General features: G+C 34.5%; 2 protein-coding genes across 2 annotated transcripts in view; both read right to left on the bottom strand.

The window, feature by feature from the left end:
* Positions 1 to 20,872, bottom strand: part of LOC128864914 (EF-hand domain-containing protein D2 homolog) — a 76,040-nt gene extending 55,168 nt beyond the window's left edge. The window contains exon 1 of the mRNA XM_054104681.1: positions 19,976 to 20,872. Within this exon, the coding sequence (XP_053960656.1) occupies positions 19,976 to 20,262 (287 nt within the window). The 5' untranslated portion in view covers positions 20,263 to 20,872. The remainder of the gene's footprint in view (positions 1 to 19,975) is intronic.
* Positions 20,873 to 22,839: 1,967 nt separating this feature from the next.
* On the bottom strand, positions 22,840 to 23,598 carry LOC128864915 (ER membrane protein complex subunit 5). The gene is made up of 3 exons (XM_054104682.1): positions 23,409 to 23,598; positions 23,292 to 23,344; positions 22,840 to 23,212 (listed from the first exon to the last, which is right to left on the bottom strand). The coding sequence occupies exons 1-3, from the start codon at positions 23,488 to 23,490 to the stop codon at positions 22,976 to 22,978; spliced, it is 372 nt and encodes a 123-aa protein (XP_053960657.1). The 5' UTR covers positions 23,491 to 23,598; the 3' UTR covers positions 22,840 to 22,975.
* Between the last annotated feature and the right edge of the window lie 273 nt (positions 23,599 to 23,871).

The following is a 23,871-nucleotide window of genomic DNA, read 5'->3' as shown; positions in this document are numbered from 1 at the left end:
CTATTATGACATCATAGAACACGACAGTAAGTAGTTGGGGCTTTAGACAGCCCTCCAACCACATCAGGGGTAGTCAAGTCCGTTTTGCCACTTCCTTCAGCGGCCATCACAGCCACGGTTAGCAAATGGGTAACTACCACCCACAAGCGAGCTTGGCAGGCTGAGAGAGGCTGCAGATAGACTAAACTGATGCTACCTGTCATGTCCGATCGACTGCCGCAAACCCTTCTGTCATTGAGCAGAGGGGAGTGCAGACGGCTGGTTGGACTGATGACGGGCCACTTTCTGTAGTCGAAGCACATGGAAAGGTTGGGCATCTCAGACAGTGTACTCTGCCTAGCTTGTGAAGAGGAGGATGAGACGGCGGACCACTTCCTGTGTGTCTGCCCCGCCTTCGCTCGAATCAGGTTTGAGGTCTTTGGCACTGATATGTTAAGAAGCGACCATCTTGGCTCCTTGGCACCACAAGATCTACTCAGATTTCTTCGGAGATCGGGTAGATTTAAAGAAAATTAAAAGGGAATCCAAGTGTAGTACAATGGACTTAATTAATATCTGAGTGCTGCACTTGCTAGTTGTCCCCACAAAAAAACAAAAAAGTAGTTGGGGGACTGCTGCTGAAGTGGCAGTTGCTGGTTGCATATAAAAATCCGACTTGATCCTGTAACGACTGTCGGAGTTGTTGTTGTTGTAGCACAAGTCATCAAGACCTGCTAGTGCGGTGTAGTTACTGGTCCTCATCGCCTAACGATATGCCATCATCTAACGATAGATCCCGGAAACATGTGCTTTCGACGAGTTGTAGCTGAAGCTCTTCGTCTGCGATAGGTGATGTTCGGACTCTGATGACGGCATAAGGGGGTGAGAAGTTTAGGAAAATGGTAAGACACTCCCAATGAATGTCGTTTAATACCTGTCTATGAACTGTCAGGTTCGGTAGTTGTACTCAGTCCTGGATTTCGTCAGTTTAGTTAAAGAGATGCCTGATAACTCGCCTGGAAGGTCGCTCAGGCTCCAACTAGTGCCCGCAGGGGGTGGTTCTTGCGGTAGCAACCCCCTTAGGAATTGCTTGTTGAGCGTCTTACTCTGCTCTTTCATCGGAATGACAGTAGCCTCGTTGTGAAGATGTTGCAGGGGAGACATCAGGCTGTCCTGATGGTAGTATTCTGACAGGTCTGAAGCTTAGTTCACTATGAATCACTAGTATCAGGCGACCAAATGGGCGCAGCGTAATTCAAAATTGTTTTAAATGTCGCCAGCAACATTTCGTTGTCTTTGTCTCCAAATGCTACTGGCCACTACTATTCGCCAAGCGGTATCAAGTGGCGAATAGATGAAGCAACTGGTATAAATAAAAATATCTTGGTAGCACTGGAAAACAGCTGCCAAAAGTTACAATTGTTTTAAATTTCCTACGGAGTATTAATAAGTCCGCGTTCATACAGGGAAACATTTATTTCTTCTACTCGTTTAACTCGCCCTCTGTTGTCAACACCCTTTTGTGTTTTCGTTCTTCTCAATGTTGTTATTGACTGTAGACCAAAAACTAACAATTGCGAGCTATATTAACATGATCAAATGAGAAAACGCAAAGCTGAAACTACAAAAGTCTCCCTGTATGAATGCGGTCTAATCAAACTCTCTTGAAAGAGATTTGGCAGCATTGAAAACTATGAGTTATCTCAGTTTTATGCGGTACTCGCTGGTGGCAAATCTTGCTCGGTAACTTTATTGCAATGCATTCACATGCAAATTTTTCGTCAAGTGAGCAGAGCCTAGAGATAGCGAGCAGAAAAGGTGCGAATCGAAGGCGCCTGTTGTTAGACCACCACAGACGTAACCTAATCTAACAGTGTGAAAACAAGTTGCTGCGATTCTCAACAGGCTTTTGAAATAATTTCTAAACATGAGCCGCCATTGAGCGTTAATAAATAAAATATTGTAATAAAACGAGCTTACCCCGAAGTTCAGATTAACCCCACGCATACCACAATAGAACTGGTGTTAAATGAAACCGTTAGAGTTAAGCTGTTTTTGCTGGTTTCAAAGTAATAAATTGCAAGCTTTCAAAGCAGTAATTAAAATTTGCAATATCTACCAGTTTTAAGATGACTTCTTAAAGTACAGTTACGGTAGATTTAAACTCAGCAATTTTTGTTTCACAGTAACAAAATCTTATGTGGAAATTAATTCTTTTGCTACAAATGTATGTTAGCTCAAAAAAAAAATTAATTAAAAAACAAAAGTAGAAAAACATGAAAAACGGGTATGTAAATATTTGCGCAAGCAAGTCAGGTTTGTAATTAACAACTAATTAACTGAGCAAATTTTATTTGCAAACTCGATTTCAATGCTGATTCACTGCAGGTGTTGAAGTGACTTTGGAAACAAGAATTTATTGTACGTGTTCTGAAAATTTCGAAATTCTGAAATGTTTACAACGAATCATTCACATGAATCATCTCACGGAAACAATAGCAATAAAATTAATGTATGCATGTACATATGTATGCAAACGATTGGGCAAAATGGAATTTTGAGAATTTTGGTATATTCATAAAAAATAATAAACACGATGACGATGATAAAATAAAATTAATTTAGATATATAAACTTTGTGAGCAACCATTAAAAATATGATATTATCAATGGTCAGTGGTCTTTGGAAATACCTCGCCAATCAATTAAATGATATTTCGATATTTTTTTATACTTTAATTTAATGTAATTTAAATATTTAGATATTTAAAAGATATTTTGGAAATAAAAAAGTGCTTATGAAAAAAATGAAAAAAAAGTAAAAGTAAATGAGTGTAAAAAATGAAGAAAACGAGAATAAGAAATTAAGGAAAAAAATGTATCTGAAAAGCAATCAGCAAGTGTGTGTTAAATTACGCACAAGAATATCATTTAATATATGCTAATATTTACGAAAATTTTAATTCAAGCGAGAATACACACGGAAATTGGAACAGATCATTGACGTCAGTCTGGTACATCGAAGATAAACAAATCGCGATTAATTGAATAAACACTCCAAAATTCAATTTGAAAGCGGTTCTAAATGATGCGATACAGGGTTCGAATCGGCACAGACAGTCGTAAACGAGCAACTCGTCACGGAAAACAGTGAATGAGGGGTTGTGACAGCCCCCTTAGCCCTCTTGTTGACTTTTATCGTAGTTCGGAACATAATCGCATAACATTTGAGAAAATTTTAGAAAAATGTAAATTAATAAACAAAATCAAAAAATATACAATAAATATATAATAAGAAAATAACAATAAAAAAGTAATAAAAAAATAATAATATAGTAAAAAAAGTAATAATAAAACGAAAAATAATAATAAAAGAAATAGTTAAAACGCATATTAAAATGTAGTAGTAAATACTTAAAAATAAAAAAAATTAAACTTAAACTTATTTTAATGAAAAATACAAAACAGATCTAGAGCAAAAAGTATGGATGCAATAATAAAAAAATAATAACAATAAAAAAATCATAAAAAAATGATAAAAAAAAAGTTAAAATCCATATTGAAATTAGATAGCAAATATTTACTTGCAAAATAAAAAAAAAAACAATTTAACTTAAACTTATTCCAATGAAAAATACAAAACAGATATAGGGGAAAAAGTACCTAATGCAATTCTTGCTGAAATTTGTTGGTGCAGTAAGCACGTGTTGGAGGTTCGTGATCCTGAAGAAGTTCAAGCTGGAGCAGTAGATCCAGCATTAAAACCACACACGAGCATCGTGTGTGACTCACATTCTGGTAACAGCGATGATTCCGCTGCTGCGGCTGCTTTTACACGCTCCAAGGCGTTACGGCCGAAAAGAGCAAGAAAATAAAGCATAAAAAGTTGTTGCATATATAATATTTATTTTCTGTGGACTTACAGATTCTTTGTACAAAGATTTGGTGTGACGCAACCCCTAGTGAAATTTTATGACAAACAATTTTCTAGAACATTTTAACTCTCTAACGACCTTCAAAACGCCATTTTATGCGGACTTTCTAAAAAAGGGGACAAAAGGACCCCTTTGTGCTCTGCAAAATTATTTCTCGTACAATTTTAGCAACAACATTTCTTAGCAACATATTTTTCCTCACTATGTATTTTAACTCTTTTTTTCATTTCTAAATCACTTAGGCAAAATATTGCAAATTAAAAGTAACCATAGGAAAGAAATTTGACCAAAGAATGCAAAACGATTTTGAGGTTTTATGTAGTAATTTCCTTTCATCCGGCCTTAGAATTATTGCGCTCGCAAAAATGCTGTTGCACAGTGTTATTTCAAAACTAGCTATGGTGAATTGAACACAAGAAAAAAAAAAAAAGCATAAAAGGATGTGGTGACGCAATCCTGACACAATTCCGTTTTGGATATTGCAGTAGGTAAAACTCCCACTTATCTAGAACTGACCCGGGCATGCTCAAAATATGTGTGAAGGTATCCCATGTAACACTAACCACCATTTCAAATATCCATTCACTCAAAAGGGGTGTTAGGCTTTTTCTCTGGTCCCACCCTGTTTCTTGCTCCGGCTGTTAGATGAAATAGACGCTGACTTCACTGCACTGGGTAGGATTTTATAAAATGCTAAAACAACAAAAAACAGAACAAAAAGTATTGACGCAGTTTATGTTCGCACACATTAACGTAGCCAAAAATTTACCCAAAACTAGAAAAGTAAATGGAAATGAGACAATAAATGCGACAGGTCTCTGTTTAAGGACGCAAAGTTGTGGATAAAAACTATATTCTTAATATTTTTAATCAAAACTAAGGATTGGGAACGAAGACAGTTTCGTAGCTCTATCTGTGGTACATTTTCGTTCTCACGACTGTCGGTTCTACGTTACCGGAACGACACGTATTTATTTCCGGTCAAAGACTGTCACTCAAACAGATTTCCTCAAATATTTGTGGGCAATGTTACTGTTACAAAAACAAGAACTGGGAACGAAATGACAGAAGTTACTGTTTGCGGCTAAGGGTAACTTCTGCTCTCTTATTCAGGAAATAGAGGAAAAAGAAAGAAGATCATACTGGGAAATCTATCCGGTTGATGGATAAGCAGGGCAAACACCTGGAGAACTGAAGAAAATAGGACAATTACTAATATTTATTCAGGAAGTCGGGCTCAGAGAAATTTTCTGAACCCATGAATGGGCCACATTAGATCTTTTAGGTCGCAATGCTAAATGTCCTCAGAATAATAAAAATAAAGAGGAATAAGTGGCTTAAGGGGTTATATACCTTGTGTTTTTCAAAAAAATCAAAATAAATTTTATTTCTTTATCGTAAAGTACAATCCCTTGAGAACATTTTCCAAAAATTTCATAGAGATCTGAGCAATAGATCGAAAGTTACAGCGTTTTAAATTGTGCGTCGTCACGTCCTGAGCGTACGGCCTCATGCGGCGCTTGAAACTTTAAACGCGATTATCTCAAAAACGTGTTTTTCCAAAAATGCTTTTGCGGTGGACGCGATTGCAAAAAAAGTATTCAACCGATTTTTATAATTTTTTTTTTAAATTGTTCGTAATTGATGTCGCCTCTTAGTGAACGATCAACTTTTTATGTATAAATTTTTATTTTGCAGATATGAATTTTTTAATGCCAATTTTAGGACTGTAGAAGTGGAGTTTTTTAAAAACATGTTCCTATTTTCACAAAAATCAAAATATTTAATATATTGATCGTTCACTAAGAAGATATAACCCTATACTAATGAAATCTTTTCGATTTTTTGATTTCAGTTGACTTGGTGGACTTGAATCGCGTCCACCGCAAGCCTCTTCCAAAAAAAGGGTCTTGGGGGAAAACGCCATAACTCCGCCATTTTTAAATATTTTTACACAAACAAAGCCTTTTTTTTTTTCTTTAAACATTGTAATATCCAATAATAAAAACTTTTATACAATAAAATTATTGCTACATATCTTTAAAAAAAACCCAACTTTCGCTAATTTCACCGGACCACAAGGTATATAACCCCTTAATTCAGGCTTAGCCAGAGTAAACTTTTATTTAGAAAAACTTTGAAAGCGCGAACAGTTGAAGGGCCTCTCTAGGAGAAGTCCAGTTGAGGAGTTCTTCAATGTAGCAGTTGAACTTGAAACTTAAGTGGAGATGAACGGGTTTAAGGAAGCGTTTAGGAATGCAGGAATATCCTCAACTAGCAAAACTATACAGATCATCAACTGAGTCTGATATTGGCCACACCAGTAAAAATCTTACAGCTAAGTTCTTGGAATGAAAAATGTATGGGCGATATTTTATGTTATTACAAAAACAAAAACAACCCAATAAACCGTTTTAAAAAGAGCATTCTGATGAGACTGATAGAACAATTTTTTGGTTATCATTAAAAAAAAAGGCATTTGCTAATTTTAAAAACAAATACCCCATTTAAATTTGCTGCTAATTAGGTGAACAAAGCCTTTCTGTTTGTCCAGTTGGCGACGGCGCCGAAACGTGATCTTTGCTTAATTTGCAAGCAAATATTTGAGCGCAGATCATATGTCCGCACCCGTGACGACAATGCCACGCAAAGCGCACTTGGTAGTCATTTCATATAATTTTTTTTTGTTTACTTTTTTTTTTGTTTTTGGCCACGGGCGACACAGCTTCTAACAATGATTGTAGCTAATCTCAATTAGCATAGTGACAAATGCGCGGAGAGGAAAAATAACACCAACCTTAAAATCAAGTCAAAACGGGCAACAAAAACACTAAAAATATATTAGAAAAAGCAAAAAATATAATAATGAGAGAAAAAGTCACACAACCTTTTCGTGCACGCTCACTTATGTCATTTGGAGTTGCATACAACAGTAAAGTAAAGGTATATCTGTTTGAGAAAAAAATGTATATGTATGCACATTTGTATAAAAACTGCAGCCACTAATTTCGTATATACTTAGTTAATGTTGTTGTTGCAGCAGTTCATCTTTTGCTTTGGCTTTTATCGTGCTTATAAAGGTAAATTTTTTACCACAAAAAAAAAGTAAAAAAAAGAAATGTGATTTAGCTACCGCTTTTGTAACTTCTAAAAATCGCCAATGCATAAATATTTAAATTTTTTAAGTATTAAATTACGCAGTGTTGGACTATGAATGAACAAGAAATGTGTTCGCTTGTTGATTTTTCAAGTCATTGATATAAAAAGCTCTGCGATTCAATTGGAAGGTGGATTTGAAATTTATGTAAGTTTTGCGCATAGATACATTAATTCTGAAAAACATTTATTATTTGCTGTTCAAAAATACTTAATTAAACCATAAGAGAGGTTGCTGATAGGTTGGTATAATTCAAAGAATTAGATAACTGATTAGTAAGTGTATGAAAAGCCGTGGCTTTCAGAAAGACCGAAAAAGCTTTTGGAATGGGTTCTCCGATACCAATATTTGACGGAGGATAATTGGTCGATTGTTCTGTGGTCTGATGAATCGAACTTCGAGAAAGGTTTAGTTTGCATCATTTGAAAATATTAACAACCATAGCTTCTTACCCTAGTAAATTTCCAAGGAAGAACACACATCTTATACAACGGTTTTTTCCCCTTTCCTACAGGTATTTGGAACACCTGGTGTGACATTCGTGAGGCGACTGGGTGCCGAGGAATACCAACCAGATTGCGAGGTGCCTACTGCTAAGCTGGCTGCTTATGATGTTAGCGAAATGTTCATTTGCGAGGGTCGCATGGACAGACAAAAGTACATAAATTTATTATAAACTGTAGTTTTGCCTGCGTTAACGCGCATTTTCGACGACACTAATTTTGATAAGAGTGCAATTCCAACAAGATAATGCTCTTTCTCACAATTTAGCGACTACAATGCATTGGTTAAGAGACTCCGCGAAATGCTTCAATTCACGAGTGGAGCGCCATAAGTAGAGCCGAATTTGCAAAGCTTGTACGCTGCATGCCCCAGGGGATTGCTGCTATTACTAAAGCAAAGTGTGGGCCTACTAAATATTAATATTTTTATCACGAATTCCTTTTATTTGTACTGATTTATTACGAGTAATAAAATATCATTGATTCCTTTTTTAAAACGAAAAATTCAGTTATTAATGGGGGACAAATATTTTTGGTCAAGTATATATGAAAAAAAGGTGCGGAAGCGCTAGTTGGATTCTGGAAGGATCTTAAGTGGTGACTTACCAATATAGGAAAAAATTCCTCAAAAAAGAAATATTGCATTCTTGCATTTTCGTCTATATAATTTAGGTACAATATTTTTAAGCGGCACTAAAAACGAAATGATCAGTTAGGAAACACCTCAAGTTCAATATTGTAGTAGTGGCGAAATTGCGTATTTGTCCACCGAGTCTGTCTGTCAAAACTACCTTCTAAAAATTATCATATCATTGGATAACCTACATTTTTATAAAAATAAAATAATAATTAAATTTTGCAAAATACCGCTGCGCTGATAATGTGACCACTTACATAAATACATATTTTATATATTAAATTTTTTTTTTATGCGAATCTGATTATGCGAATCATCACCTGATTTGACTTACTAATCAGTTAACTGGCACGCTGACTTGACGACTATGCTTTCTGCCTTAGTTTATCAATTATGTGTATATGTATGTATGGGTGTAGTTTTGTCGTGCATACATAGACACGTATGTATGTGTGTCTATATTTTTGTAGTCATAGCGACTACCTGGAAATTTGTTAATAAATTCTATGGAATTTTCTGTGAGGCAAGTGAAAAAATAGATTACCATAAAAAAGGCTGCTGAGCAATTGCTTACGAAAATACGAAAATAGATAAGCGTTTAAGCTGGCAATGCTTTAAAAAGCAGCATAAGATTGATAAGACAAATGTGCGCAAGGTTGAAAAAATGTGCTGCAGATATTTTTCAAGGTTTCTTCTGTCTATTAATTTTATATTTGTGTTATATAACGAAATAATCAAATCAATAGAAACAGCGGGAAATTTTTATTTATTGACAGCAACAAGAAAAGCATATTTAAGAACTGAAATCATTAAATTCGTCCTAATGGCTTTTAATATACACACATACCATCAAGTTTGCGTACACCTTACAAATATTTTTAAATTGATTAAAAATACAATACAAATTCAAAAAAATACAAAGTTGAAAAAATATTTTGTATTATTTTGTATTATTTATTCTATCATTACATTCTAAATTTCCAAAAGCAAAAGAAAATAACGAGGTTCCTCACTTAATTGTTTACACAACGGTAAATAATTGCAGCAACCTGTAAACGTAGGAACCAGAAAGTCTGCGTACAGTTTGTTTCTTTTAATAATACCGTTATTTTTTTACGATTTTTCTTGATTTTTGCGATTTTTCATTTTTCATTATTTGTTATTATAATTGATCGGTTAGCGAACTCAGTAGCAAATTTTATTTATTTATGGAAACCAAAGGAAAAGAATTAAGAGTAGCGGAAAGAAAAATAATTATAAAATTGCAGAAAGGTGCACATAATTCTCGAAATATTGCCAAAGCCTTTGAGAGAATGTTTTCCGCCGTTCAACGCGTAGTAAACCATTACAAGCACATCGGGAATTTAACATCTAAGCCCAGGTCTGAGCGTCCAAGAACACTATAAGTCCGAGAAGAGCGCAGCATAATGAATATGGCAAAGGTTAACACTCGATTCATATCATTAAAAATTGTTGAAAACGTAAGCCAAACATTTAAAAATATTACAAAAAAAAAAAAAATTACAAAATGCCATGTATGTAGCTTCTATGGTATAGTCACTCGAATAAAAAGCAGTTTATTTCACTTGTGAACAGAGGAAATGTCATTGAATTCGCTAATAATTAGGGGTGTGCGAATCCCATTCGATTCGAATCGAATCGAATCCTAGGATTCGATTCGATATTCGAGTCGAATATCGAATAGTTCGAAATATTCGAATAATTCGAAATATTCGAATAGTTCGAAATACTCGAATAATTCGAAATATTCGAATAGTTCGGAATTTCCGAATAGTTTGAAATATTCGAATAATTCGAGCGATTTGAATTATCCGAAGAAATAAAATCCTAAACAGGTTATTCTATTATAGTAATTCTACATAATAAAAATAAAATAAATTTTCTATCATTTAATTATCGTTGAATATAACATTTATCAATAACATTTTGAACAATATAAATAATTATAAGCTAATAAACTTTTCTAATTAAAAATTTCTTTCTAAGAATACGTTTGCTTGCGTGTCTAAATAGAATAGCGTTATTTTATTTAAAATTTCGATATAATATTCAATCAAACATAACGAGTTATATTTTTATTTAAAAATAACAACCGAGCAACATTATCAGGTGATAATGAATTGCGCTTTTCAGTCACAATGTCTCCAGCAGTAGAAAACAGCCTCTCACTCTCAACAGACGTAGATGGAATTGGCAAATAACGTCGAGCCAGCATTGATAAGAGAGGATATTTAACTGATTCTTTTTTCCACCAATGAATAGGATCATCCCAAGGATCAATATCTGCTGAATACAAATATTGAATAAGTTCTTGATCAATGTCTTTCTCAAGGCGCAAGGTTACTGTTTCTTCTCTATTAGCTCGTCGCTGTTTCATGAAGTCCCAAAACTTGGTGGGTTTGATTACAGGAGGTTCAGCAACAGTTTCATGTTCGTTTTCAAAAACACTATTAAAATACTATTCACAGACTTGATAATTCTAGTCCTTGGAGTCCGGGACAATGTTAGGACTCCAAGTATAGTTGCCATCAACCACCAAATAGTTCGTTGATAGTGGCTGTAGATACACTTGTCATGTAAAATAATACTATATGTTTGGAAAAGCCAATTGCATTCGGCATTTTTTTGATATGAAATTAATGGTATTTTATTCATGAACTTTAGTATTATTTTTTCCTTTCCTAAGCAGATATACATATGTAGCTTCCAAGTATAAACTTGAATGTACACTCATTAAAATTAGAAAACAGGTTTAAGAACAATACTGTAGTGGAGAATTGTAATATGCATAAGAGATTAGTGATTAACCATTCATCTAAGATAGAAATCATTTCATGTGTCGATCGATACGTACGATTAGAAGAATCGATATCATTTAAAAACCTATATCAAGTTATTTAAAACTACTAATTCTATAAAAATAATGATATCCTAACCGAAGATTAAACAATGAACTTTAAGCCATGTTAATTTTGCTTTTATTAGACCTGAAATCTTCAGAAAACTCGTTTAAAAAAATAAAAAAAAGCATGCACTCAGTTAAATATTCGAATTATCTGAATTATTTAAACTATTCGAATTATTCGAATAGTTCGAACTATTTTAACCATTCGAATAATTCGAATAGTTCGAACTATTCGAATAGTTCAAACCATTCGAATATTTCGAACTATTCGATATTCGACTCGAATATCGAATCGAATCCTAGGATTGGATTCGCTTCGAATAGTTCGAAATTTCGAATATTCGCACACCCCTACTAATAATTATATAAATAAAGGCTTAGGCTGAGTTTAGGAAAAAAGTCATTTCTTCAGGCGGAAGCAATTTTTGTATTTTTGGGATAAGAGTTCGTCAAATTGCTTGGCGCAAATCAGGCACTGCTCTTGAGAAACAAAATTTTGTTGGTACACTCAAGCACGGCGGTGGTGAAGTTATGACGTAGCGGTGAATCGCGGCAAGTTGTGTTTATTGAATTGACGATGCGGGTATTTGAATATTTTAACACATTGACGCCCGGGAACGAGATTTCTCGTTTTCATTAAACATTTGTAGCTGATCTGGAAAGAGAAATCACGTCTTGGCGCCCTGGAACGAGATTTCTCGTTTGCATTAAACATTTGAGCCGCTTTCTTTGAAAGTGGTGTAAGTCCATTTTATATTATATGGAGCTATTTAAGGGCTTGTATTTGAATGGTTTGAAATATATTGGAATATGTTAAAGCACTGATTTTATGTTTTTTTTTAATATTAAATTGATTTAAATTTATAATGTAATCATTTTTTAGGTGTGATTAACAAAAATGTTTACTTTTAATGTCTTTAGAATGACTTACACCACTTTCAAAGTCAACAGAAAGTAAAAAAGTGAGCCGTTTTATTTGAAAGTGGTGTAAGTCCATTTTTACAAAAACTGAGTTAATGATAAAAACAAAGCAAATTTTTTTGGAAAAAGTTTATAAATAAAAAGTTGACAGTAATTTGTATTAATTTTTATCATTAACTAATTTTTTGTCAAAATGGACTTAACCACTTTCAAAGAAATCGGCTCATTTGTAGGTGACCGGGAACGAGAAATTTCGTCTACTAGATTTACTCTGACTAAATAAAAAAATATTTCTTCAAATATATATTTGATTTCAAAAAGTTTTCGAAGTTTTATTACACGTCTCCCAAAGTCTATTCAGGTCTAAAATCACCGGTCTTCTAGCAGACTTTAGCAAAATATTACCGGGCGGCAATGTGTTAAAAAGGAATTTAAAATAGAGTGCTGAAAATTTTGGCTTACCCAGAACGTTTTGGTTTCAACAAAACAATAACCCAAAACACACAGCCCAGCTCGTTAGGCTTTGGCTCTTGAACAACGCTTTAAAGCAGCTCAAAACGCCCCCACAGTCGCCCGATCTGAATCCTATTGGATCTTTGGGATCTATTAAAAAAAAAAGAATTTCGACAGCATGTAATAATAAGTAAGGAGGCTTTGCGAAGTTTTATGGCCGCAGAATGGGCGAAGATTACAACTGAGGAAACAGAGAAGTTAGTAAACTCAATGCCAAATATGTACAATAGATTGAGTGAAGTCCTAAAACATCGTTGCTGTAAACCCCAATAATTTGTTTTGGTTTTTTATATTTTTTATAAGGCTTTTTCCGTATGTTTTAAAACTGTACGCAGACTTTCTGGTTGCTATATTTACAGGTTACTGCAATGCTTTGCTGTGGTGTGAATAAAAGTTCAATGAAAGAATAAAGAAATAAAATATGTTTTCAATTATAAATTTATATTGTGTTTTTAATCAATTTAAAAATATGCCACCAAAATTTACCTATACATATGCATACTGTAATTCTAATAAATACATATATACATACATATATCCGGTCGTAAAATATAAGGAGAGCATTCTGTGATGTTGCAGCAACAACAAAAACAACAATGCATCTGGATTGTAAAGAGTCTTAAGTTAGATAAATCGGTGCCAAAGATCTTGAGAATTCGGTGTATTTGTAAAATAGCAAGAATATAGAGCGACAGATAATAAAAAGGCAAAACCAAATATTTGAAGTAAATACGATTTTTCCCATAAATTGTTTAGCTACATATATTCAGAAGAGTTAAAAAGGTAAGCGAAATTTATTTTACAAATTAAGAAACGAGATAATTAATAAAGTGGAAGTGGAATGAATGTTAAGTAATACATAAATAAATACAGTCTAATCTTGGTAATTCGGACACTTGATAATTCGGACAGCGCGGTAATCCGGACACCAAAACGTTTTCTATTGAAGTCTCTGTAATCCGGACACAACGTATTCATGTACCTCTAAAATTCGGACACTTCTTTATTTTCCAGTGAATATGCTGAAATAAAAAGGAATTCCGTTATTTTTTATTTTATTTTATAAAGGGGACTCCCCTGCTAACTACTTTGCGTGAATAGTGCGTTTAAGTGCTCGTCAGGCTCCTAGTTCATATTCATAAGCATATTTGCGTAACGTGTAGTTCAGTAGCTAATTTCAAACATTAACTCCATAATTTCTTTAACTGTGGACTGTATAAATTTAACTATGGCACCAGCAGCTAAGAAAAAACATACGTTTTTAACGATAGACCAGAAAAAAGAAGTTCTTAAGAAACTAAGTGAAGGACAGTCAATTCGACAGCTAGCTGCGCAATACAATGTAGGTAAATCTACAATTTCGGACATAAAATCAAGTGGATTAAAGATTGATAGGTAAGAAACGAAAACATTTGGTAAGAAGAGTTTACACTCCTTTGATTATATTTTGCAGTTACATTGCTAGAACAGAATGTGGCCTTGGAAAGCATAAACCTATGCGACCTGCGGAGTTTGAAAAGATGGAAGACCACTTGTATAAATGGTTTGTAAACGTAAGACGAAACAATGCACCGATTTCCTCGGAAATCATCAAAGAAAAGGAAACAATTCTGTTCCCAAATTTACGGACAAAGTGTAGAATTTGTGGCTGGTAATGGTTGGTTTAGTAATTTTCGCTCCCGATATGGAATTAAATTCTTAAAAATATCTGGCGAAAAACTTTCCAATGATTCTACTGCTGTGCAACCCTTTATTGAAAAATTGCGAAAGAAAATTGCAGGAATGGGCATTACGTATGATCAGGTTTATAATGCAGATGAGACTGCTTTGTTTTGGAGAAAACTTGCAGAAAAAAACCTTGCATTGCATAATGAAAAATACGCACCCGGGCGCAAAATTGGAAAAGAAAGAGTAACTCTTCTAGTTTGCTGTAATGCAACCGGAGAACATAAACTTCCATTATTCATGATAGGGAAAGCCAAAAACCCCAGAGCGTTTAAAAAAGTAAACCTTCCGCTTGGGTACTCCCATACCAAAAATGCTTGGATGACAGAGCAAATCTTTAAAAATTGGTTTCAAAACTCATTCGTTAAAGAAGTAAAGCGTTACTTAAAGGAAAAGAATTTACCAGCCAAAGCCATTTTACTGCTAGACAATGCAACTTGTCGGATGCCGATAAGGACATATACCACCAAACTGCACGGCTCTTATGCAGCCAATGGACCAAAATTCTATCCGAATTTTAAAGACAAACTATCGGAAGAGTTTTTTGTCTCTACTTTTGTCCAGCCCAACGAGCAATCTCCCGGAATTTTTAAAAAACTTTACATTAAAAGATGTGGCTTTTTTATCGTCTAATGCTTGGAAAGATGTGGGTGAACGCGTGCTCAGAAAATGTTTTAACAAAATTCTTTATGACGAAGAATGGGACTCAGATGATGATTTGCCTCTTGCGATGCTACGGCCCAGCAGCTCAACTAAAATAATTGATCTTCTTGTTGAAATATCCCCTGATGTATATAATGATAACGAGATTACTGAGTGGTTGAATGACGACACTGATTTCGATATCAACGAGATTGAGGAAGAAGATAACGAGAACAGCCGTCTTGAAGAAAATGAAAGTCAAGATCGTAAAATTTCGCACTCTCAAGCTATTGTCGCATTTGATAGTTGTATTAAATATGCAGAGGAACAGGAATTTTCATCCGGAGACATTTTAAAACTTGTGAGTCTCAGAGATATTGCCTTCAGAAAGAGAAATGAAACAAAATTGCGGCAAACGAATATATTGAATTATTTTACGGCCGAATAAAAACTAATATATGTACATACAACTCATTGAATATTAATCAATTTAAGATTAAATAAAAGTTTATTTCATTTAATTACTGATTTACTGATTTCTATTAAATTTTTTACCCACTCGATAATCCGGGAAATTCGATATTTCGGACAACCTCTGGTATTTAATTGTCCGAATTATCGAGATTATACTGTACTCATACTGAGCAGTAGATACTGCAGGCGCTTGAAGTGGTTATGAGCGCTCTGGTGCCATGTCGCGATAAAGGCAAACAAGCGTAGTACTTCTAGATAAATATTATACTTATGTATGCATGTATGGGTAAGTGCGCTAGAGTCGACAATATAAACAAGTAGAGGCGATAAAAAGGCTAGACGACCCTGTAACAGGAAAATAGGAAAAGGTCTGAGCACTGGTTACTCGTACTAATGTATGTATGTATGTATGCACTTACATGTTTTCACATACATATACAAATAATCATATCCATACATATGTAAATAAAAAAAAACATAGACAAGCGTAATGTTTCTGGTGTATACTTCAGCTGAGAAATCAGTTGTGGTAAATGCCTACATATGTACATACATACATACATATTGCACATATGTGCACACATATTTCATTTTCTTCGGCATAATTTTTTCTTACAATGCATTGTTTTGTCTTTTGGTTGACCCGTTTTTGATTAACTGTAATTAAACTCAATTAGGTCGGAAGTTTACTCTTCGTTAATTACTACAACTGTTTAATATTTTTAAATCGTATTTTATGACAAAAAAATGTATTTTCTATTTTTTATTTTGAATATGGGATATATAAATAAAATCTACAAATTATAAAAATTGAAGTAGGTGTCAGCTTAGTTGGCGCAAGCAAACTATCATTGAATGGAGTGTTGTAGCGTGATAATTAAATTACATATGTATTAAAAAAAATTACAATTTGGTTATGGAAAATTTCATGAAAAGGATATTGTCCTGTAAGCCTGGTCGTGGTGGTCATTTGCCTGATGTTGTTTTCCACTATTAACGGCATACCTTCCTCTTTATAATGAAATAAAAATCCGATCATTTACATTAAACAAATATCATTTTTCTTTGAATATCAAAATAACACCTCTTATTGGAAAACCCTTTATTTAGTTGCGTTATTGGCTTCACAGTTTCAGCATAGGAGCTAAGACTTGGTGTCAATCTTCGAAAATCAAAAAAATCGTACAAATTTATCGCTGAGTCACTTGGACGACTTAAAAATGTTGTTGTTGTTAATGCCCTTAAGCCCAAAAAATTCACATAATTGTGACTCTTTATTTAATGAGATCCTTTTAAGCTATCAAAGACCACTGCAGCTGAAATCCACAACGAAGTATTAGCGAGAGACATTTCCTCTGTTAAATCAAGCAAATTTAAGGAAGACGAAAAGTTTTGCTCAATAACACAAGTCATGATGTGGAGCAGAGGGTATGAAGAAATGGTACAAAATAAAAAAATATAAAGTTATTTGGAAATGATGCTGGACCAAATGTCAGACGTCATAAAGCACAAGAGTTCTTAACGCGGTTCACAAAAAACAAAAACAGTCAAATCTCTGGCGGTACCATGACGAATTGGGGATGCTTACCTTGGTTGGAGTAGGAACTATTCCACTCATAACCAATAAAATGCACACATTTAGTCACAAGGACATATTTCAAGAAGTGATGTTACTATTTGCTGAGGAGCAGATGCCACTTCGGAGGCTTTTTATTCAAGATAATGACCCAAAGTATCATACTACTCACTATTAGTACCTCAATGGTTTTTATAAAATAATGGTAAAGTTGTGGATGGGGCAGACCAGTCACACGATCTAAACCCTATTGAAAAACCTTAAAACCTTTGGGGAGATTTAAAGAAGCGGATCGGGAAGGAAACATTCAAAAATAAGAAGGATTTCTGGCAAAAAATTAAAGAGCGATGGCATGCCATTCCAACAGAAACCTGTCGTAGGATTATTAATTCTGTGCGAAATCGAATACAAAAACTGATTGGACACAGCGGTTATTGATTAAACTTCGATAATGTAAATAGCAGTTTTAATAAAATCACCAAATTATTTTTGTATTACATATACATATTTCTATTTCGTGTCTATTTGAATAACCACATGAATATTTCCTTTTTGTTCCTATTTTTAGGTTAGGTTTATTTGGCTTATCTGAACAGATCTCACTTAGACCACAAGCGTTACCAGTGTTATTGCAGTCGCGTTAAACATAGTTCGTGAAACATGTCTTGGCGAGCTTTAATAGACAGCTCCAGCTTTTGTCAGCAATATCCTTTAAAGATGAAAAGTATACCGATCCCAGGTAGTTGTGACGAGTTCTGCTTAGAGCAGGACAGTGGAAAAGGGGTGTTCTAACGTACCCCTTTCTTTTTCCCATGAGTGACACGCTCATATTGTCACTAGTTTAATGTGTTCTATACGTCCAGAATTAAAAAAAAAATCGATTGTTTTTTACAAATTATTATTCTTTATAGTTTTAGGCGTATTTCTGTGGAAGTCGATTGTAAAAATTCTCCATAAATCAATATCAAAATGTAACTGCCCGACGAGAGTTTGATGCGCGCAGGTAGCTGTCCTTTAAAGTTTAAACTCGTTTTTCTCGAAACTACTTTTTCCGGTAGGGTCTGCATGATAACTCATGCAGTTTTTAATATTTTTTGATGCAGTTTTCTGTTTTAATATTCGAAAGTGTTTTCTCTATAGCTTGTCGAGCCGGATTTTTGATATTTTTATTAAACAATTTATAAAATATAATTAAAGTGTGACATTTATGACGTAAAACGCATACTTTTTTTCAATGTTGTAAATTGCAAAATTTTTCGAAACTCAAAAATTTGGCTCGACAGACTATAACTAAAACTTTAGACAGATCCATCAACATTTCAAGGAGAAATTATGCAGACCGTGGAGCAACTTTTTTTCATTGTACTTTGGGCCACGTGATTTTTTATATACTAATTTTTGTAAAGAAAAATTAAAATAATTTTTTTTATAAAGTTGAAGTAGTAATTAACAATGTGAAAATTTTTTTATATTTATTTCTATTGTTATCCCTTCGGAAAACAGTTTACCTTTTTGCGCATTTTTGGCGCTGCTGGATATATGATATGTAACCGCTTAAGTTTTAAAAGATCCTTGAATTATCTACTATTTATATTTTTTGTGTGAATCTATGAAATAAAAACCGCAGCAATTGAATATTTTTTATTATTTATATAAAAGTCTTGCATTTTCCGTATGAATGTGGGAGGTACCTACATATTTGAAAGACAACATCTGTATGTATGTGTTTACATTTCTATATACATGCCTACATATGCATAAAAAAGTGACACTCAAAGTTAATAATAATTGGAAAACTCCTCAAGAAAACAAAAACTTAACCTCTTACAACGAAAAACGTACGAGCAATTACATACAAATTTTCATATATTAATGTTAATTTTATGCATGATTTGAGTATTATACTCATATGGAAATTATGTAAATTTTGTGGCAAACGGAAAGGCAATAATGCAAAAGCTAAAACTACATTTATGTATGCATCCACAACCACACACTTACGGCGGCGATAAATGTGCGTGCGCCGTTGTAAAAAACTAAAGTAACGAAAAAATCGTTGATAAATGCGCCGGCTTGTCTGGCTGCTGCTGCCGCCGACTGCTACATGACAATAATCGTGATTACAATGATGATTACACACACATGCGCACGTATACATAAATAAATGTAGAGATATATCAATAAGAAGTGAATGCAGGCTGTTGTTGACAAAGTGACGAACAGCCTGCCAGCCAACCAGTTAGTCAGTTGAGTCGTCATGTTAAAACTGCCAATGACTATGAACGACCCGATATGTGCGGTTAATTCATAAATTATTAAACAGTCTCCATGTCGAGGAAGTGCATACAATGCAAATGCAATGTCATACAGTCAGGCAGAAGAAGTAGCAGCGGTAGTAGAAGAAAAATGTGACACGCTCTGCCACAACAAAACAAACAAACCAGCGAAAAAATTACTCCACACATACACTAACGACCGGCCTACTACATCAAACACTGACGTCTATTTGAACGCACTGGTGACGGCTGAGCGGTGTACACACATACATATATTTTCATCTCTCTTTTTTTGTTTGTTGCACTTTTTTCGTTTACTGTTGGTGTGAATTTTTATATGCCTCATTGCAGTCTCGTGACTGCACAGCAATTTGAAAGGTATTGGTGGTGAGTTGTGGGAGGTGCCTGATGACGTTCATATTTGCAGTGGCTTGGCAGGGGCTGAAAAGTGCTTTGGTATGTTGTACATGTTGTACATTTTTTTCATTTTCTCCCCTCTAAGTCTACCGCCTACTACAGTTGAGAAATGCTACTGCGTTTTGTTGTTGGTGACCTTGGCAAGGATGCTGACATTCGCAGGCTGTTATTGACATTAGAGATTTATAAAAATAAACACTTGCCATGTGATAAGGATGCGCAAGTTGTAAAAATTGTTTCGTAACATTTACTGCATTTACAAAATAACTTGCATATATTTTCATTTTCACTTACTTGTTAAAGGTTTTTTGGTAGTCTTTAATTTGTTTTCTTGAGAACTCATGAAATTCTGTGTAGACGTTAACCACCTTGAATTGGTGCGGCACCTCAATGCCTGCCTCTTGTGAATCCATAATCACTTGCCTACGATTCAATATATGTGTTAATTCTGACGAATCACTTCCTGCGGAGGAGTCGCAGCTGCCTGGACGTCCCAGCGATGGCCTGTTCGTGCTGCCATTGCTGATAGGTACACCGGTCACCGAAGAGGATGCAGATGAGGCATTTGATGACACCGACATTTTTCAAATAAATTCTATTTGCGTCTCGTAGCGTTGAAGTGTTCACTTAAAACAGGGCGTATATCCCGAATCGTTGTTCCTTGCACTTTTACGGTTCGCTGCAATTGCAGGTGTACACAAGTGTTTTGCTTGTTTGTTTTAATATTTTCCTTCCAATTTTTTTTACAGCGGGTAGGTCATCAAGTACACACCCTTATCACGTAGGAATACGAATGATAGGACAAAAAGGATATCAGACAAAACTCGCACAATGACACTGAGAAACAGTTTGACTATTCGATTTTCGGCAACGATGGAACAATGATACAGAAAATGTTTAAAAATATAAAACGCGCACAAACTTTCGACGAGTTACAGTTGCAGGGCAAGTATGAGTAGGTAGCGCAATCGAAATGTGTGAGCTCGATGGTAAGTTTTTAAACCGCACTTTGTCAAATTTCACTTATTGGTGGCAGAACACGAATACAAACAAAAATCTTTGTATTTTTATTTTTAAATTCAACTGCGCTTTTTGATTATAAAATAATATCCGTTACTTTATACAGCACAACGGCCGACACACAAATTGTACGTCCACACGAAACAACCAAAATAATTGTAATGACACGAAAACCACAACACTGGTCGAACTGGCCTTTTCTAATATGACGAAGGCTGCCGTCTTGACAATAAATTAATTTACAACACTTAGTATTGCCAGATTTCACAATTCATCTTTTCAACACTTAAAGCGCAGTTAGTCTATACTGCATTAACGTAACTTAACTTAACTTAAGAAACGTGGGAAGCTGTAGTCTTTAAATAGCTTTACATAGAAGGAGAGCGGACATGCCGTATTTTCGATTTTAGAATTCTTGAAAAGAATTTATTTGATGTGGAATTATAACGAGCATACTTTTTACCCTTTTACATTATTCGAGGGTATATTCCGCGCACATAAACTCTATCTTATCACTAAGAGCGTAATAGTACGCGGGAGCAAAAGCTCTCTCTTGTAACTAAAATGGGAACAGTTCGCACAAACAAAAACTCTCTCTTATCACGAATAACGAAATAAATAATAAAGTTTGAGGAAAATAAATGATTTTGGTATTCCTGTAACATTTTTTTTTATTAGAACAAAAAGTAAATGTTTTGCCGACGCAAGATATTATTAACGTATCAGGAAAAAAAAAAAGTTGCCAAGTTCTTAAGTGAAGTTATGTCTAAATTTATTGAGTTTTTACTGCCGGCAAGATTTTCAGGGTGTGTGACAGTGCGCTAAATTCCCGTTTTAAAGTTCGCTTCCCATCGTACGAATGAAGAACCATTTACTAGCTTAAAAAAATGTGCCTCCCTTTAAAGTGCCCTTAGATTCCCAGATTTGCTCAGCAGTTCGTCAAAAAAAAATTTTTCATTCACGAAACTATAGCAGTGCACGAGTTCATAAATAATTTGAAAATTACACATTTAACAAAATTTGACCAACAGCAGTTTGCAGCAAAATTTTAAACAGACTATCAACTGACTATAACATAATGGACCTTGGAAGTCTAAGTGAGATCCTTTTACAAATCAGCCAGCACTACCTAACCTAACCTAATCAACTGACTATTAAATATATCGGCCCGAGGCACGGTGGAAAGAATAAAGAAGGTATGGCCAGCATAAGGTCGTTAACCGGCTCTCGCCGATTTTGAAGGAATCAGATGATTGGGTGACGTAACAGGGAATGTGACAGTAGTTTTTTACAACAGAGCCAAATAGAGTAAAGCCAAAGTTACGCTCACAAATTTACTTGGTCAAAGCTTATAATTTATCCTCCTTGGACGCTTGAGAGAGAACGAAAATCGTTTAACGTGACTATAAAGTGGATTGTAAAGTTAGAGGTTGATTGTGAGAAAAATCGTAAATCAACAGAAATATTCTATGCTTGACAGAATGAGTTGGTGCGTGACTACCATCCGGGAGTGCGTAAGTTAGAATCTCCCTGCATGAACATTAAATAATAGAAAAGCAGTCACCTCTCGGCTGGCAATGGCAAACCTTCGGGTGCCATGAAAAAGCTTCTCATAAAAAACTATTTGCCGCACGGAGTCGACTTGAAACTGTAGGTCCCTCCATTTATGGAACAGCCTTAAGATGCACGCCATAAGTAGGAGCTTGGTAAAACACCTAACAGAAGTGTACGAAACAATTATTAATTATTTTCTATACCTTTTAACCTGTTTTCATTATAATTGTAATTTTCAAAAATACTTAACAGCTTCAAACATCTCCGTGTTTTGGTCATGAAATTTTTAGTTAAATTATATTAGTGGAAACTTTATCGTTTGAGTATTTACAATTAAGTAAATAAATTTTTCCTCTTAATAAAATTTTACATTCGCCCGTGCCTTAATTTTTTGGTGGATTTTCAATTGAGGAGTTTGTGCAGTATATGAACTGAAAAATATTTTGTTAGCAAGAACAGATGTGATTACAATTCTTCTATTTTATCTTGAGATCTATTGTTGAAACTTTACTAAGTTTTGAGAAAGATGCGGTCGTCAACTAGGGCGTGGATAGCACAAGTAACAGTTCTAAATAATAGCCAAATTAAATCTTTCCGTAAATTTACTGTTGTTAATTTAGTTTCTTAAAAAATATGCAGGGTTTATTGCATTTTTAAACATCACTTGCACAGAAAGCAAACAAAAATACTATTATATACCTAAATACATAACTTCCATTGTTAATATTCTACATCTAGACTACTCTTGCTGCCTGCGCTCGATGATTCTTCTTGTTCGTAGTTTTGATATAGCGCCATACCACGATGATTAAATGTGTAAAATGATGGCAAGTTGCTCAAGGTATCCCAAGACTTCTCTTGCATGTCAACTGTAGCACGTATTTCCTTAAAATTACCAACCACTTGGATTAAGTTGTAAACGACCACCAGCAAGCTGACAACGGTCTGCACGACAATCTGGAGAAACATAAACAAAGGCGGCAATAAATTGAATCAAAACTTCCATTTTAATCATTTAATGTACTATTGGACTCACATCTATAGGCAGTCGCGTCCAATCCTGTTCAGTTAGCCGCAAATAAGTGCGATCTATAATAAATTAAATTGAAATTGAGTTGTAGTTTGCATACTCGAACATTCCTCCAACACTTACGGTGAGCTGCTGAAAAAGCGGCGTGCAATAAACTAATAAGACCTGTAACAAGGACTATGCGATTCACGATTTTGGTGCTCATTGTTACTAATTTTGGTGTAACTAACTTAAACAATTTAGTAAAGCACAAGCAGTTAAATTATTTGCTGACACACACTGCAATTAGAATAAATTAATGTAAACAGCTGATTTGTGGTAGGGATGATGGAGAGTAATATTACTATCGATTACTATCTATCGCCGACACGGGAACATAAAGTGCGTAAATTTGGAAATAATTTATCAATTTATTTTCTACAAATTGTACATGGTTTGGAGACTTGTGAGGAAACAATAAATTCTTTTTATTTTTAAGTCTATTTCTTAAATTCAATTGTTTGAGTTGTCGCATATGCATATATCGAAATGGTTGCTACAGTGCTCTTAAAACTTTTGTATATGCGAGCGTTTAATAATAGAAGAA

Source organism: Anastrepha ludens, chromosome 5, assembly GCF_028408465.1.
Source record: "Anastrepha ludens isolate Willacy chromosome 5, idAnaLude1.1, whole genome shotgun sequence".
In the NCBI taxonomy this organism is placed as follows: domain Eukaryota; kingdom Metazoa; phylum Arthropoda; class Insecta; order Diptera; family Tephritidae; genus Anastrepha; species Anastrepha ludens.
Note: the sequence above shows the minus strand (reverse complement) of the source record. Positions and strands in the feature narration are given on the sequence as shown.